We start from the raw sequence: 17679 nt of genomic DNA on the forward strand, positions 1-17679 counted from the left end.
CTATAAAAGTACTAATACCACACTATAAAAGTACTAATACCACACTATAAAAGTACTAATACCACACTATAAAAGTACTAATACCACACTATAAAAGTACTAATACCACACTATAAAAGTACTAATACCACCTATGAAAGTACTAATACCACACTATAAAAGTACTAATACCACACTATAAAAGTACTAATACCACACTATAAAAGTACTAATACTACACTATAACAATACTAATACCATACTATAAAAGTACTAATACCACACTATAAAAATACTCTGTTACAGTAAAAGTACTAATACTACACTATAACAATACTAATACCACACTAGAAAAATACTATTACCACACTAGAAAAGTACTAATACCACACTAGAAAAGTACTAATACCACACTATAACAATACTAATACCATACTATAAAAGTACTAATACCTCACTATAAAAATACTAATACCACACTATAACAATACTAATACCACACTATAACAATACTAATACCACATTATAAAAATACTCTGTTACAGTAAAAGTACTAATACTACACTATAAAAGTACTAATACCACATTATAAAAATACTAATACCACACTATAACAATACTAATACCACACTATAAAAGTACTCTGTTACAGTAAAAGTCCTAATACTACACTATAACAATACTAATACCACACTAGAAAAATACTATTACCACACTAGAAAAGTACTAATACCACACTATAACAATACTAATACCATACTATAAAAGTACTAATACCACACTATAAAAAACTAATACCACACTGTAGAAAATACTCTGTAACAGTAAAAGTACTAATACCACACTGTAGAAATACTGTTAAAGTAAAAGTACTAATACCACACTGTAGAAATACTCTGTTACAGTAAAATTACTAATACCACACTGTAGAAATACTGTTAAAGTAAAAGTACTAATACCACACTGTAAAAATACTCTGTTGTCGTAAAAGTACTAATACCACACTGTAAAAATACTCTGTTACAGTAAAAGTACTAATACCACACTGTAAAAATACTCTGTAACAGTAAAAGTACTAATACCACACTGTAGAAATACTCTGTTACAGTAAAATTACTAATACCACACTGTAGAAATACTGTTAAAGTAAAAGTACTAATACCACACTGTAAAAATACTCTGTTATCGTAAAAGTACTAATACCACACTGTGAAAGTACTCTGTTACAGTAAAAGTACTAATACTACACTCTAAAAAAATACTCTGTTGTAGTAAAAGTACTAATACTACACTGTAAAAACATACTCTGTTACAGTAAAAGTACTCTGTTACAGTAACAGTTGTGCATTGAAGGACTTCAGTAAAAGTATGTTAGTATAATCAGCAAAGTGTAATGAAAGTATGAACTACTGTTAATAATACTGTGACTGTTGTACTAGTGTATATATATATAGTGTATGTATAGTATATATATAATATATATATATATATATATATACTATATATATAGTCTATCAGAGTATTAATACTCGTTTTAACTATTAACTAATGATTATTTTTTTTACTATGGATTAATCTGCTGATCATTTCCTCCATTAATCCATATCTATATTTTAGCACATATAGTTAAATATACGTTAAAAACAGATGTTGGATGAGAACATCTGTCCATATAACCATGAACATGAATACTGGGGCTTTTATTTTGAAAATCACCAGACGCGACAAGGCGGAAGTGTGTCGTGTTGCGTTGCGCGGGCTTCACGTGCCGCTGGCGCTGATGGCGGCGGGGCTCGCGGAGGGGACGCACCGAGGAGGGAGCGCGAGGAGGCGGGAACCAGAGAGCGCGAGGAGGCCCCGGAGGATCCGAGCACCGACACACCGACTCACAGCCTGAGACCAGGCCGAGGAGAGAGGCTCAGAGGCCCGCAGAGCGACGCGGAGCAGCCCGGTGAGGACAGGACGGAGCGGAACGGTTAGTGTTGTTTATCAGCTACCGGAGGATTCTACCGGAGGATTCTACCGTCTCTCTGCTGCTGCTGGCTCTAAATATACACATATAAATATAAATATATAAATATACACATATACATAGAGTATTCAGCTAGTATAAGAGGTTCCGTGATGTGTGAATGCTGCTATAGTAATGTGTGTTACTGTCTTATTGACACAGTGATAGATGTATGTATATTATGGCCTTTCTGCATATTGTTATTAATAGCGGGTTTTATGGGGGGGGGGATCCAGACTCACCAATAGGAATTAAGATGCCCATAAAATACCTTCCTACTTTATTTTAATTTTTCCTATAGAAATGGAATGAATTTAATTTAATATGATTTAATTTAATTTAATTTAATTTAATTTAATTTAATTCAATATTTTACGTTTTATTTTAATTCGTATTGCTTATTTTGTTTTGTTTTATATTTTTATTTTATTTTATTTATATTTTATTTTTATTTATTTATTTATGTATTTTATTTTATTTTACTTTTATTTCATTTTATTTGTATTGTTTATTGTGCGTTGTTTTATTGTTTATTATATTTTTATTTATTTAATTTAATTTTGATTTATTTATGTATTTTATTTACCTTTTATTTTAATTGTATTGTTTATTTTGTTTTGTTTTATTGTTTATTATATTTTATTTTATTTTATTTTTTAACGTTTTATTTTTATTTGTTCATTTATTTTACTTTTATTTCATTTTATTTTTATTGTTGATTTTGTTTTGTTTTTTGTTTATTATATTTAGATTTTATTTAGATTATTTTACTTTTATGTCATTTGTATTGTTTTATTTTATTCTATGTTTTATTGTTTATTATATTTTGATTTTATTTATTTATTATTTTATTTTATTTTTATTGTTTTATTTTATTTCATTTAACTTTTATTTTATTTCATTTGCACTGTTTATTTTGTTTTGTTTTATTGTTATTTGTATTTTATTTGTATTGTTTTATTTTATTTATTTTGTTTTATTTTTTACTCTGTTTTACTTTATTTTTATTGTTTATTTTGTTTTGTTTTATTGTTTATTATATTTTTTATTTTATTTGTATTGTTTTATTTTATTTTATGCTTTATTTTTTACTCTTATTTAATTTTATTTGTATTGTTTATTTTATTTTGTTTTTATATCATTTTATTTATTTTATTTTATTTCATTTTTTTTATTTTAATTTGATTTAATTTCATTTCATTTTTATTATATTTTATTATTTAATTACATTTTTCGTGTACTCTGTAAGGCAGATGATATTTAAAAATTCAGATTTAATATCATGTAGTGCACCCATGTGTTGCATGTCTGGTGCCCCTTGAAGAGGCCCGTGACCTTTGTTTTGGTAGAGTTTAGTCTCTTAAATACATTTTTAAAACACTTTGGGAAGAGTTTTTTAAAAAATGCTTAATTTTATAATTAATTTAGTTTTGATATTAATTCAGACAGTTTTAGAAGTTGCAGAATATATTTGATGTAGATTAGTTTCCCGTTTTGAATTAGCGCTGGTGTTGCACCATATTTTTTCCCCACTGTGCTACGATCTACGAGGGCTAAACTACAGCAAACATGGAAGGAAGAGTTTTTAAAAAATGCTTAATTTTATAATTAATTTAGTTTGATATTAATACAGTAATTTATATAATAGAAAAATATCTAAAGTAAAAAAAATAAAAATATTATCTAACTGTTGAGTAGCTGGAAAAGAACGTTTGATATGATAAATTAATACTATTGTTGGGTGGAAATACAACAGCAAAATCACAAGTTACTATATGAGTATTTTAAAGTGATATCATAAGTGATGTACCAGAATGTGGTACGTTAAGTAGTGCAGTATTTTCAGCTCATTATAAGTTACTAAACTGCACAGAGATATAATATTATAGTACTATTATACAGGGTTAAAATGGTGAACTAGTGTTCCACCAGTAGGCCTGTTTTTTATATGATATATCTAAGTTATTAAATTATCATTATTAGGGCTGTCAAACTAGAAAACCTAAAGAATCCATTGGTACCATAAAAAAGGGCATTTTCAGAGGGGTCCCTTGACCTCTGACCTCAAGGTATGTGAATGTTATCATGTTATGATTGGAGCATATTGTTTTATGCTAAATGCAGTACCTGTGAGGGTTTCTGGACAATATCTGTCTTAGTTTTTTTTGTCGTTAATTGATTTCCAATAATAAATATATACATACATTTACATAAAGCAGCATATTTGTCCACTCCCATGTTGATAAGAGCATTAAATACTTGACAAATCTGCCTTTAATCTGCTTTCTGGCACTAAACAACTCTTTTGATGTCTTCCAGTCAGGTTTTCGACGAAACCACAGCACTGAGACTGCTCTTGTTAAGGTCTTCAATGACATCCGATTGAACACAGACAGTGGTAGAACTACGGTTTTAGTTTTACTGGATCTCAGTGCTGCATTCGACACGGTTGACCATAATATATTACTAGACCGACTGGAAAACTGGGTGGGTATTTCTGGCATAGCACTCAGCTGGTTTAAATCCTACCTAAAAGACAGGGACTTCTTTGTGTCTATAGGTAATTGCAAATCTGAGCTGAACAAAATCACATGCGGAGTTCCCCAAGGCTCCATCTTGGGGCCTCTTTTGTTTAACATCTACATGCTCCCACTGGGTCAGATTTTTGAGAACAACAAAATAAATTACCATAACTATGCAGACGACACACAAATTTACATAACTCTATCACCAGGAGACTACAGTCCAATACAAGCACTGAGTGAGTGCATTGAACAAGTCAATAATTGGATGTGCCAGAATTTTCTTCAGCTGAACAAAGACAAAACTGAGGTTGTAGTTTTTGGAGCCAAAAAAGAAAGATTAAAGGTTAGTGCTCACCTACAATCTGTGATGTTAAAAAGCTCAGACCAAGCCAGAAACCTTGGTGTAGTCATGGACTCAGACCTGAGCTTTAACAGCCATATTAAGACAATTACAAAGACAGCCTTCTATCACCTGAAGAATATAAGAAGAATTAGAGGACTGATGTCTCAGCAGGATTTGGAAAAACTAGTACATGCATTTATCTTCAGCCGACTTGACTACTGTAACGGCGTCTTTACCGGTCTTCCTAAAAAATCGATCAGACAGCTGCAGCTGATTCAGAACGTTGCTGCTAGAGTCCTCACTAAGACCAAGAAAGTGGATCACATCAGTCCAGTTCTGAAGTCTCTACACTGGCTGCCTGTCTCTCAGAGAATTGATTTCAAAATACTGCTGCTGGTTTACAAAGCACTAAATGGTTTAGGGCCAAAATACATTTCTGATCTTCTGCTGTGTTATGAACCATCCAGACCTCTCAGGTCATCTGGATCAGGTCTGCTTAGTGTCCCCAGAGTCAGAACTAAACATGCAGAAGCAGCATTCAGTTTTTATGCACCAAATATCTGGAACAAGCTCCCAGAAACCTGCAGGACCGCTCCAACTCTCACTTCTTTTAAAACAAAGCTTAAAACTTTCCTGTTTGCGGGTGCCTTTCATTCTGACACTGCACTATAACTTTTACTCTTTTGAGTTTTATGCAATTTTAGCTTCTATCCTAGCTTTTATTTTTAGCTTGTTTTTATTTTCTAATCTTTAATGTTTTAATGTTTTTATGTTTTTATAACTGTTTTAATTATTTCTTAATGTTCTTTTGCATTTTGTCGCAATGTTCTTGAATGTTTCTGTAAAGCACTTTGAATTGCCCTGTTGTTGAAATGTGCTATACAAATAAAGCTGCCTTGCCTTGCCTTGCCTTGCCTTTAAGGTACATTTTGAACGGATAAAAAAATGTGTAATTAACTGGATTGACAGCCCTAGCCCTAAGATATTATTTTTTTCTTTATTGTACAGATGATAGTAAAGAAAGACAGGAAACGAGCGGAGATGTGACCCTCTTTAAGGTCAGGGTCCTGGGAAAACATGAGGTCGGTGGTGGTCCTCAGAAGTGTAGAAATACCAACGTGTGTGTGTGGAGAGAGGGTGCATTGTGTCGGCTGGTGGTTTGAGCCGATGCGGTGATGAATATCAAACAGGCCTGTAGTAGTTGTGTGACGTTTATCAATAAACTATTGTCTTTCCTCTCTCTCTCTCTCTCTTTCCAGTTCAGGACCTCCTATCGGACGACATCCTGTCTCGCTCCACCGGCCCGAACACTACTACAGCTGCAGTACTCGTAGTATTTAGTTGCAGTCGTCAGCACTATTACCTGAGTTTGCTTTGCAGAGGTGCAGTGGTTTTAACCAGAGAGGTGACCTCTGAACAGCAGCTTTGAATCGTGTATCGAAGCATTCTTGTGCGCTAACGAAGCTAATTTTGCCAATGTGGTGATCTCAGTAGTTCATCATCAGAAAAATGACATTGAAGCTGCGGGAGTAGCAGCTGCTTCACTGTGAAATTGTCTCAGCGGCAGCATTAAATAAACAAGTATTCCACTTGAAAATGTAGATTAGCTTCATTTTTTTTAAGCTACTTGCAGTTAGCAGCTAACTAGCTAACACAGCGGTTCCAAACCAAAACACTCTTCAGAGATAATATTCCATTAGAAAAATAAAATGTAGTTGGACTCCGACCCCGGTTTACGTGTTTGTGCGAGCTAACAAGCTCGTTAGGGGCGAGCAGTGAGCGGGCAGCGGTGGCGCGGCGCTAGGTCCAGGCAGAGCGGGGGTGCGATGGAGTACCACTCCGGTGGTAGCCTGCCCCTGCTGGGGAGACCGCGGTACTGCCCCGGGGCCAACGCTAACGGAGGATACCTGTGTGAGACGGGTCACTGCTGCGGAGAGACCGGCTGCTGCACATACTACTACGAACTCTGGTGTAAGTTTGGTGTACTGTCCTGTGGGCTGGTAGTAGTACTGTGGTACTATGGTTATCTATCTAAAGCAACAATATACAGCATCATTTATATACCTTTTATTATGCTGCTCGTCATTATTATTATTATGTTCTTTGTTTAGAGGCTCTACAAAGATACAACAGTCAGTCCTGTGAGTCACGTGAGTCGTTAGTCACGTGAGTCTTTAGTATCGTCAGTACCGTGAGTCACCAGTCACGTGAATTGTTAGTATCGTTAGTCCTGTGAGTCACGTGAGTCGTTAGTCACATGAGTCGTTAGTATCATCACTACCGTGAGTCGTTAGTGACGTGATTCGTTAGTATCGTCACTACCGTGAGTCTTTAGTCACGTGAATCATTAGTATCGTTAGTCCTGTGAGTCACGTGAGTCTTTAGTCACCTGACTTGTTAGTATCGTCAGTACCGTGAGTCGTTAGTTACGTGATTCGTTAGTATCGTCACTACCGTGAGTCTTTAGTCACGTGAATTGTTTAATATCGTTAGTTCTGTGACTCACGTGAGTTGCTAGTCACGTGAATCATTAGTATCGTCAGTCCCTTGAGTCACTAGTCATGTGAGTCGTTAGTCACGCGGATCGTTAGCGTCGTTAGTTCTGTGAGTCACGTGAGTCTTTAGTCACCTGAGTTGTTAGTATAGTCATTAACGTAAGTCATTACTCGCGTGAGTCGTTAGTCATGTGAGTCGTTAGTATCGTCAGTATCGTGAGTTACTATTCAGGTGAGTCACTAGTCACGTCGGTAGAGTCGTCGGTATCATCAGTACCGTGAGTCTATAGTCACGTGAGTTGTTAGTATCATCAGTCCTGTGAGTCCCGTGAATCGTTAGTATTTGACGAGTTGGGAGTGAGAACAAGTTGACCAATCAGAGATGTCGCTGTTACACTTTAGGATTGTGGGTAGTGTAGTACCTCCATGACATCGCAAATAAAACTTCTTATATTATATCTTACGGACTTCTACGCCACTGGATGGAATTCTCACTTCCGGAACCTCACTGTTGAGCTCTGTAATGCCAGTTGAAGTCGTGTTTTTGACCCATACGGCTGTAATGTTGTGTTCAGGGTTCTGGCTGCTGTGGACCGTCCTCATCCTGTTCAGCTGCTGCTGTGCGTACCGACACCGTCGAGCCAAACTGAGAGTTCAGCAGCAGCAGAGGCAGCGAGAGATCAGCCTGCTGGCCTACCATGGAGCCAACTCCTACCCGTCCTCCATGCTGGACCTCAGTAAGACACAACAAATTCAACTGTTTGTTTTCTGTCTCTTTGTGATGAGCCACCTTTTTAATCTGTCGCCGTGACGACTCTGAGGGAATTTACAGCTCGGACAAAGAGTATAGAAGCCGGCCCACAACTTTACTGTTCTGGTTCACTCTGACTGCTCTAGAGAGTAGCTGGTGAACGTAGCATTTACTCCTCAGGAGTTGGTGGAGACCAAAAACAGAGCTAAAAGAGAGAACATTGGACTTACGTTCATCAGGAGACTCCTAATGAATCATCATGTTGCTCTGAACCTGCTGGATGTGGAAATAAGAAAATGTTAGCCAATGTTATTGCAGGTTTAAAACAATCATCAGTTTCAAACTACTTGCTCACCTCTTCTGTTTTTAGGTTTCCTGGCATCTCTGAAGCTGCCGTCCTACGAGGAGGTGGCGGCTCAACCCTCCACCCCGCCCCCACCCTACAGCTCTGTGTTCACCACCCCACGTTACCCACAGCCCCCCCGCACCGCCGACCCCCACCTGCTCACACAGCACGACCCGCTACTGCACCGGCCGCTCAGCGACGGTCCGTCCTCACTCAGCTCCGACAACAGGTAACAATAAACAACAGGTAACTAGTAACACCACAGGGAAATAAGCAGTAGTACTAAGAGCCATGGTCGGGGCCATAGATTTTAACTTACTGATATTTCAGAGCCATGGTCGGGGCCATAGATTCTAACTTTTTAAGTGTTATCTTTCCTGTAGCTCCAGTTGTTCCTGCGACTCCTGCTGCCCCTCCTCTCCATGTAGCTCCTCCCTATCGGCACCTGTCACGTACGAGACTGACACAAGCCACGCCACCACGCCCAGCGAGGCCGCGCCCCTCCCTCTAGATGTCACCATGGAGATCATCACTGCCGCGGCAACCAGTTTGGAGGTAAATGAGACACGATTTGGTTCTGAGAGGATGGTTGCCACGGTGGCCATTGACATCATTGATGAAGACGCTGCCGGAGCACAGGAACCCGTTGCCACGGACTCATTGGTTCCCAACCAGACTGTTACGGTGGCGGTTGTTACCGGGGCATCCTCCCCTCTGCCTCTGCCCTCTCCCGGTTCAGAGGTGGCTCTTCCTGTTGTAACTACGTCTCCCATAAAGCAACGGCTTGACCTAGCAGCGTGTAGCCCAATAGTTAGCACCGGTAGCCCAATTACACCCCCTAGTCCAAGTGTTGTTGACCCAACACTCCCCTCCATCCAAGTAATAAGCATTGAGGGTCCAGCAGAGGACCCCAAAACTACCCCTGCCCCAAATATCACCTCAATGTCAGGCACTTCTACGCCAACAGCTAGCACTTCTGACAGCCCTACAGCCAACCGAACCCTCCAAACCCTTGATCTAACAAGAACTTTTGATAATGCCAACGTTCCTAGTAGCCCAACCTCAGTACCATCCCCAGATCTTGGAAGAGCTTTGGCCATGATAATAGGCTCTGCTAGTCTCCCGATCCCGGACCCAAATCCTAGCCATGTGCCAATCCTGGCACTGTCGAGCCTTACCCAAGCTCCAGCCCCAGTACCTTCAAACCTTACCCAAGGTCCAACTCCAGTATCTTCAAACCTTACCCAAGCTCCAGCCCCAGTACCTTCAAACCTTACCCAAGCTCCTATCCTGGTACCTTCAAACCTTACCCAAGCTCCTACCCTGGTACCTTCAAACGTTACCCAAGCTCCAGCCCCAGTACCTTCAAACCTTACCCAAGCTCCTACCCTGGTACATTCAAAAGTTACCCAAGCTCCAGCCCCAGTACCTTCAAACCTAACCCAAGCACCAGCCCCAGTACCTTCAAACGTTACCCAAGCTCCAGCCCCAGTACCTTCAAACCTTACCCAAGCACCAGCCCTGTTGCCTTCAAACCTTACCCAAGCACCAACCCCGGTACCATCAAACCTTACCCAAGCTCCAGCCCCAGTACCTTCAAACCTTACCCAAGCACCAGCCCCGTTACCTTCAAACCTTACCCAAGCTCCAACCCCGGTACCTTCAAACCTTACCCAAGCTCCAGCCCCAGTACCTTCAAACCTTACCCGAGCTCCTGGCCCGACAGCTTCAAACCTTACCCAAGCTCCACCCCCGATACCTTCAAACCTTACCCAAGCTCCACCCCCGATACCTTCAAACCTTACCCAAACTCCTACCCCGGTACCTTCAAACTTGACCCAAGTTCCAGAACCAATACCCTCAAACCTTAGCCCCTTTCCAGACCCAATACTTAAAAATCATACAAAAGCTCCAGACCCAGTACCTTCAAGCCTTACCCTTGTGCCAATCTTACAACCTAAAATCACCATAGCCCCAGACTGTGAAACTGATCCGATTGTAAATCCTGCACATTCAAACCTTACCCTTGCTACAGATGTACCTTCATTAGCCCATTGCCAGATTCCAGAACTGTCACCCGGGACAGGTCCAGTCCTGGTTCCTCCCAGCCCAACGTCAGGCTTGCCCCAACACCCAGGGTCTGTTGCTGTTCTTGTATCTTGCCTATATCCAGCTGCAGTACCAGCCGATTCAGGTCCTTCTCTGGTCCTGTCTCAAAAGCAAGACCTTATTGGCCCATTACCATCAAATGTCCAGGCTGGTTTTAGTTCTGGTTCTGGATCATGCTCTAGTGTTGGTTCTAGATCAGGCTCACTGTCCACTCCGATCCCAGTGCTCACTTTCATAACATCCCCCTCTTCCTCCTGCCCAGCCATAACTATAGAGTCCGAATCTTCTATCGCTTCCCAGTCTCCCCCGGCTGCCCTCTCCCCATCCTCACCCTCATCCCTTCCTTCTTCTCCTCCTTCCCTCCCCACCCCTCCAGCCCTGTCTTCTACTTCCCTCCCAGCCCCAGCTCTACTGCTTGACCCCCTCACTGCTCTGCACCAGTCCAACAAAGGTGGAACTTCCTCCGGCCACGCTTCCTCCCTCTCCCCCTCGCCTCGGGCCACTCAGTCCCCTCCGAAACAGACTCTCTTCTCCCCCTGCGTGGACGTCTTTGAACCAGGACCTCCCAGCTGGGAGGACGGAGAGGAGGACCAGGAGGAGGAGGACCATGATGATGATGAAGATGAGGACATGGGAGCCGACGAGAGCCAGTATAGACATCGGCGACTTACCGGCGACTCTGGCATCGAGGTATGCAGGTGTCGGGTGGAGGAGGAGGAGGAGGAGGAGGAGGAAGAGGAGGAGGGGGAAAGGAAGGAGGATGGCAGGAGAGGAGGAGGAGGAGGTGAGAGGGATAAAAAAGGAGGTGGAAACACTGATCTCCATGACAGCGTGGACTGCCCTGCCAGAGGTCAGATAGCCACAGGGGAAGGACTCACACTGTGTAACTCCACCTCCGCCACCACGCCGACGTCCGACGACGGCGGCAAAGTCGTCATCGTCATGGAGACCGTGTGATTGATGGAAGTGGGCGGATCAAACCATTCGTCATCCATGACAAGGGATGAAGTCAACTATGGTGATGGTGATGGCGATGGCGATGGCGATGGCGTCCACCCTTAAAACAGTTTTTTTTTAGATTGTTCTGCAACCGGGGAAGTTTTTGAACGCAGATGATTGTGGATCAGTTAAGTCACATAATAAATTCATCATCTGTTTGTCAGACCAGCTTTAGGTGTCGGATGTTAGGAAATGAGTCAACAAGAAAGCTTATTACAACGTGGTTTCTGATCCCCAGTTTTGATCCCAACAGAAGTTTACACAAAACAATATTTAGCAATCCACCATTACGTAACTTTGGGGAGTTGTTCTCAGTCAGAGTGAACTGTCTTAACATGGTAGATTTCCTTGTGGATGTTAAGGCGACACAGTCTTATCTTTAGTTTTAGTCTCCAAAATACTGTGACTTCACACTCCAACAACAGTTTTAAAGGTGCTATTTAAGTTGCATTATGGGAGGTTGACCCAAACTAGAAAGTAATACTTTGGCCTACTACTCAGCTCCAATTTTTGACCGTTATTGTTTAAATCTGTGTCTTGGAGTACTCCTTAAAACCTGCATTGTTTACATCCGTATTTGCTAGCTAGTAGGCTGATTGTACTGCGCCTTTCGCGAGCATATTGCTGCTTTTCTTGGCCCATTATTGCCAAAGGTTGACCAGTGGAATCGAGGGATGTTATATATATATTGTTCCATAGTGTTACTAGTGGTCAAAAACCTGAAGGGTACTGAAAACCTGGACTACTGGTAATTATAAGCTATGCTAACTAGCCAGCAGGCTTATTTAGCCATGGAATGGAGTTTAACGCTAACATGCAAATGCTAGTTTCCACTGACTACTGAGTCTTTGTTGAATACTTGATTCTGATTGGTCAATCACAGCGTTCTACGGTCTGTTATTTCTCTATAGCAGACCGTCGCTATGGGCGCAGCTCTGGTGTCGGACTCTGGCGGACCATTTTTGTGTCAAATTATTGATTTTTTAAGTACGTAGCCGTGTAATAAGCGGTATGATGTACAGCTAACAGGTCATTGTTGTGATATAAACAACAATGACCGGCTCACTCTACATTATCCCTTACGTATTCCAATCAGAATTTAACAACTGTACAGCGGTGGTTAGCTCAACAGATGCTATGGCTACCTAGCTATCCGATATATAATTATTAAGCTATAAGTCTCGCTGTGTGGGAGTGACTGGGATCAGGCTTGACTTAAACATTGCTTTCCTAACTTTGTAAAACAAAATATAACAAATAAATTTGAGTCAGTATCAGCCCGATATCCAATCTGGTATCGGTATCGGTGCATCCTTAAATTAAACGCTAAACCCTCACACAACCAATTCTGCAATTATAAATCCGTCTTGGGTGGTCCAATGACGTCGACGCTCGCAAGTCGAACCGGTGTTCACCAGAGGGTGCGTTTGCTTCTCGACAGAAATGACGTCTGTCTGTCACCAACGAGAACTTTAAATAGTTGGAACATTTAGCAGGAGACACCCTCGCTCGTCTCGGGGCGATGACGGAGGTTTTTGGAAACGTGCCGGGGACAAACTGGCTGTTTTGGGAAAAACGAAGAGCGACTGAAGTAGGAGGATGATGATGATTCACTCTGACTGACAGAGGGGAAGACTGATTCATTCATTAGAGGTTGACGTTTAGATGAAGAAGTCTGTCAGGAGAGCGGAATTAGGTGGGTAGTTTCTGAAAAGGAAAAAAGACAGTTTTGATGTGTTTCGTGGCAACTTGATCCTGTATGGAAGGTCTCAGGGTTGATGGAGCAGTTGTGCGTCAGCCTTTCGGCGGAGAGAAAAAAGCTTCTGCATAAATAGGAATAAACAATGGGCACTTTTTAGACGGAAACAAAGCACCAAACAACAGAGACGGGAATACGTCATCATTCCCGTCTTTGTTTCTTTCCCTGAATTTGAGGTCAGATACAAGACGTCTACGTTCAATGCATCTCTCTTCATTCATAGAATTCTACTGATAAATTGATCAATCGATGGCTTAAGAATTGGAGAACAAGTCATTTCGGGTTTACGTTGTTGTAACATATTAATGTGTCGATATTGATATTTTGTGACAGAAAGACATAAAGGTTAGAGTATATTTTGTCAATGATGGAGAGTTACTAACATTTGTGTGTAGTACATGCCGGTGTATTTCCAATCACCTTAGAATCTGTAATTAGTGAAGAGCAATATTTTTCATCAGCAAGAGTCTGTGTGTAAATACCCCCCTGCCAAACCCCCCCCCCCCCAAAAAAAAAAAACTTCTTCAAAAAGCGTTGATAGCAAAGTAATGTCATTGTTGGGTAAAAACCTCCAGTTAAGGTGAAATATAACAATTCCTACGCACCTTTGGCTGCGATGAAAGTCTTTCTATAACACTCAAAAAATGCATAATTTTCTGTGTCAACACCTTGGAGATGTGAGATTTTCACCCAACAGCAGCAGCTGTGTAATGATTGTAAGAGCTGGTGCATTTTTTTTTTATTCCAAGTAAATTTCCAACACATTTTCACGTTGGTATGCCATCACACATTTGTAGTACTTTTTAATCGTGTCAGCGTAGAAACATCAAAATGAATCATTTTGTTCTACTTCTCACTTTATATTAATAACCATCGTTTATAAATTGATAGTTAATTAAACTTAAGTTATTTTACTGTGAACAAACAATTAAATGATGATTAACAATGTTTACGAACTATTAGTAATGCTATAATTTATGTTATTGTATCATTACTTTGTGTAATGTGGAATAATTAGTTTATAAATTCTCCAGTGTATCGTAGCTGATAAGAGACTAACAATTACGTTCTACATTCTTATATTCAAAGTATTTATAATACAAAGTATTTAAATACTTTGTATTATAAATACATTTAACAGGGTTATTGTAATTATCAGTTGCAGTTTTATAATAGCATCCAAATTTTACAAACCAATTATTAACCATTAACAAATTGTTAAAAAATATCTGTCTATGTAATGTTTATAGATGTTTTACGAACAATTTGTTAAAGGTTTACAAATAATATCTTAATCATTAAATATCTATTTACATATATAGTATATAAAATGTAATAATTTGTGCATTAATAAACTGTAAATAACAAATAAAAGCATTGCTAATAATTAGTAAACAGTATTAATTATCATTTTGTTGTTTGTTTACAGTAAAATAACTGTTAACTAAGTATAATTAATTATTAATTTACTATTTATAAATGGTTATTATGAAGTGTTGTAGCAGGATGTTCTCTCGTATCACTGGGACTAAATATTTAATAATTTCTTTGTCACGTTTTCTTCAACCTGCTCCCACAAAGTGCACTTGTTTTTGTTTATCTATTTTTTTTTTTTTTTACAGCTTTTAATGTAAGCTGTGTTAGCAAAGTTTCACAAATGTGTGTTGGTTCAAAAACCAGACGTCAGGGCGTGTTGGAAAAAAGACACCAGGAAGTAAAGTCTGACCTGTAGCCAATGAGAGAGGAGAAAGAGTGTGCAGTGACATCAGATTGTGGCGGAACCAGAACTGTTCAAATGTCGCCTTCGGGGTCGTTCACATGCTGCGTTTTGTTTTGCGCCCTAAAATTCATTGTTGTCAGTGTAGATGCACGGAAGTGCGTGCAAGCGTTCCCAAGCGCCTATTTTTCAGGGCATGACGGTTACGCCCCGAAATAAAGTAGTTCAACTTTTGGAGCGCAGAAACGTGCACTGCATGTCATGTAGGGATGCACCGATCGGACTTTTTCAGTCCCGATACCGACAGCGATCGATGGGCTTTGGGTATCAGCCGATACCAAGTACCGATCCGATACCAGTGATACTCCATCCAGCTACTTGGGTCGGCATCGGTGCATCCCTAATGTCATGTGACGAGGAACAACCAATCACATCCGGCAGATATCTTTTTTTCTTTCTTCCGTAAATATCAAGTCTCCGTTAAACAGACGGAGGAGGAGTTAATCATTTTAGTGCAGGACTGAGAGCTTTACGATCTGTCCAACGGACTGTTTTACTTGCTTGAACCTTTCTGTCTGAGAACGTCACAACACCCGTGAAGCTGATTGGTGCTGGAAATCCATTTATCTTTGTTTTGTCTGAGTTTTATTCAGCACGCAGGTTTTGGTTGCTTAATAACAGCAGGTGCGACAAGAGCGTAACCTCCCACGAAAGCGGCACGGCGGACGCGTTTTTGGACGTGAACGGCCCCTTAGAAAATAAAGACAGGAGCTAGAGGAAATGTAATCTTGGAGGAAAGTGTTCCTGATGATTGTGATGTAAAGACCTCGAGTCTGACTGATCCTTAAACCCTGTGTCCATGCTGCATTACAACGCCGACTTCACCACCCATTTGTTGCAAAAGGACGACGGGTGTTAACTTTGCCGACGGAGCTACCCGTACAGATGATGGACAAAGCTACGTTGGACCTCCATTACCACTAACGCCATGGAAAGGACGTGACTTAACAGAGCGCAACAGTTTCTATCGAACTCTGATTGACAGCTGGATGTTTTCCAGACGTCTTCGGTGGTCGGTTTGGAAACCAACGTGCGCACAAGATTGGATTCATACGCGGATGGATTAAAAACGATCTTGTTTTTTAAACCTTTTGTGGCTAAATTCACAGGTTTTGACTTCGGAGAGCTCGAGCAGATCCTCCAATGGCGTCTGCGATTCGTCTCAGACGGAGGTCGACCTGATTGAATCCAGGCGGACAAATTAGCGCCTGTGGACTGAGAGTTCGTGGAGGTTTGAAGGACCTCCTCGAGAAGGGTGATACCGAGCCGTTGATGTTGTGGTTGATGGTGTTTTTTGTTTACCTGAACTAATAAGGTTATATATCTCCATGGTTACAGAGTGCCATTTCTACTTGACAACTGTTACTACTTAGCGTTAGATAGAGCCGTTCTCGCTCTGCGTGGGTGTGGACTTTCGACTAGAGTGACTGAGGAAATGTTGTCTAAAATCTGTCTGTTTGTAGCTCAGGTTCCCAAAAGGCTCTGCAGCTCTGAGATCAGCCTCGTGAAGCAAAACTGGTTTTGGTTTTGACATCTGCCAATTCATTTAGGATTTTATTTCCAAATGTCCTCACGAATATTTCCCCTTTTTTTCGTGACGCTCAGCACGACTTTCAATAACGTATTTTTCGTGCTTTTTCCTACGAATGTCCAGCAACACGTGACACACGTTTCATTTCTGCTCTTTTCAAATTAAAACTACTTAACTAGACTTAGGAAAACATCGTCTTGGTTAGGATTAGGCAACAAAACAACTTAGTTAGGTTTGAGAAAAGATCGCGGTTTGGGTTAAAACAACACCGGAAGTGCCATAACTCAAGTACGGAAGTTACGTGACAAAAACGACTTAGTTAGCTTTAGGAAAAGATTGCGTTTTTTGTTTAAATAACAACGGAAGTGGCGTAACTTAAGTACGAAAGTTACGTGACAAAAACTACGACTACATTTAGTGTCGCCTTAGGTGTGCACGAGGCTGATGTCAGGGCTGGCCTAATGTTTGGAAACCCCGTCTTGATCTCTTTTTGTTGAGAAATCCGTTGAGTCAAACCAGAGAAGGTTGTTCATCGAATGTTGACGATAACATTCAAAAATGTTCCTCTCTGATAGAAGAGTTTCTATCACACTGACTGGATTCACATTGACGGGTCGGATTACGTTAGATAACGTTAGCTGTTATCAGTCGGTAATAGCTAGTTAACGTTAGCTGTTATCAGCCGGTAAGAGCTAGTTAACGTTAGCTGTTATCAGCCGGTAATAGCTAGTTAACGTTAGCTGTTATCAGCCGGTAATAGCTAGTTAACGTTAGCTGTTAGCAGCCGGTAATAGCTAGTTAACGTTAGCTGTTATCAGCCGGTAAGAGCTAGTTAACGTTAGCTGTTATCAGCCGGTAATAGCTAGTTAACGTTAGCTGTTATCAGCCGGTAAGAGCTAGTTAACGTTAGCTGTTATCAGCCGGTAAGAGCTAGTTAACGTTAGCTGTTATCAGCCGGTAATAGCTAGTTAACGTTAGCTGTTATCAGCCGGTAAGAGTTAGTTAACGTTAGCTGTTATCAGCCGGTAATAGCTAGTTAACATTAGCTGCTATC

General features: G+C 40.4%; 1 protein-coding gene across 2 annotated transcripts; it reads left to right on the plus strand.

Annotated features, from left to right (window-relative positions):
- The first annotated feature begins 1714 nt into the window (after positions 1–1714).
- LOC119481740 (flocculation protein FLO11-like) lies at positions 1715–14240 on the plus strand. Of its 2 annotated transcripts, XM_037758908.1 has the most exons (6): positions 1715–1954; positions 5867–5940; positions 6118–6829; positions 7929–8090; positions 8475–8679; positions 8834–14240. In XM_037758908.1, the coding sequence occupies exons 3-6, from the start codon at positions 6685–6687 to the stop codon at positions 11514–11516; spliced, it is 3195 nt and encodes a 1064-aa protein (XP_037614836.1). In that variant the 5' UTR covers positions 1715–1954; positions 5867–5940; positions 6118–6684; the 3' UTR covers positions 11517–14240. The 2 variants fall into 2 exon arrangements, with proteins under 2 accessions (XP_037614836.1, XP_037614835.1); XM_037758907.1 differs by lacking the exon at positions 5867–5940.
- The last annotated feature ends 3439 nt before the right edge of the window (positions 14241–17679 follow it).

The sequence above is a fragment of the Sebastes umbrosus genome, chromosome 22 (genome assembly GCF_015220745.1).
Source record: "Sebastes umbrosus isolate fSebUmb1 chromosome 22, fSebUmb1.pri, whole genome shotgun sequence".
NCBI classification, from domain to species: domain Eukaryota; kingdom Metazoa; phylum Chordata; class Actinopteri; order Perciformes; family Sebastidae; genus Sebastes; species Sebastes umbrosus.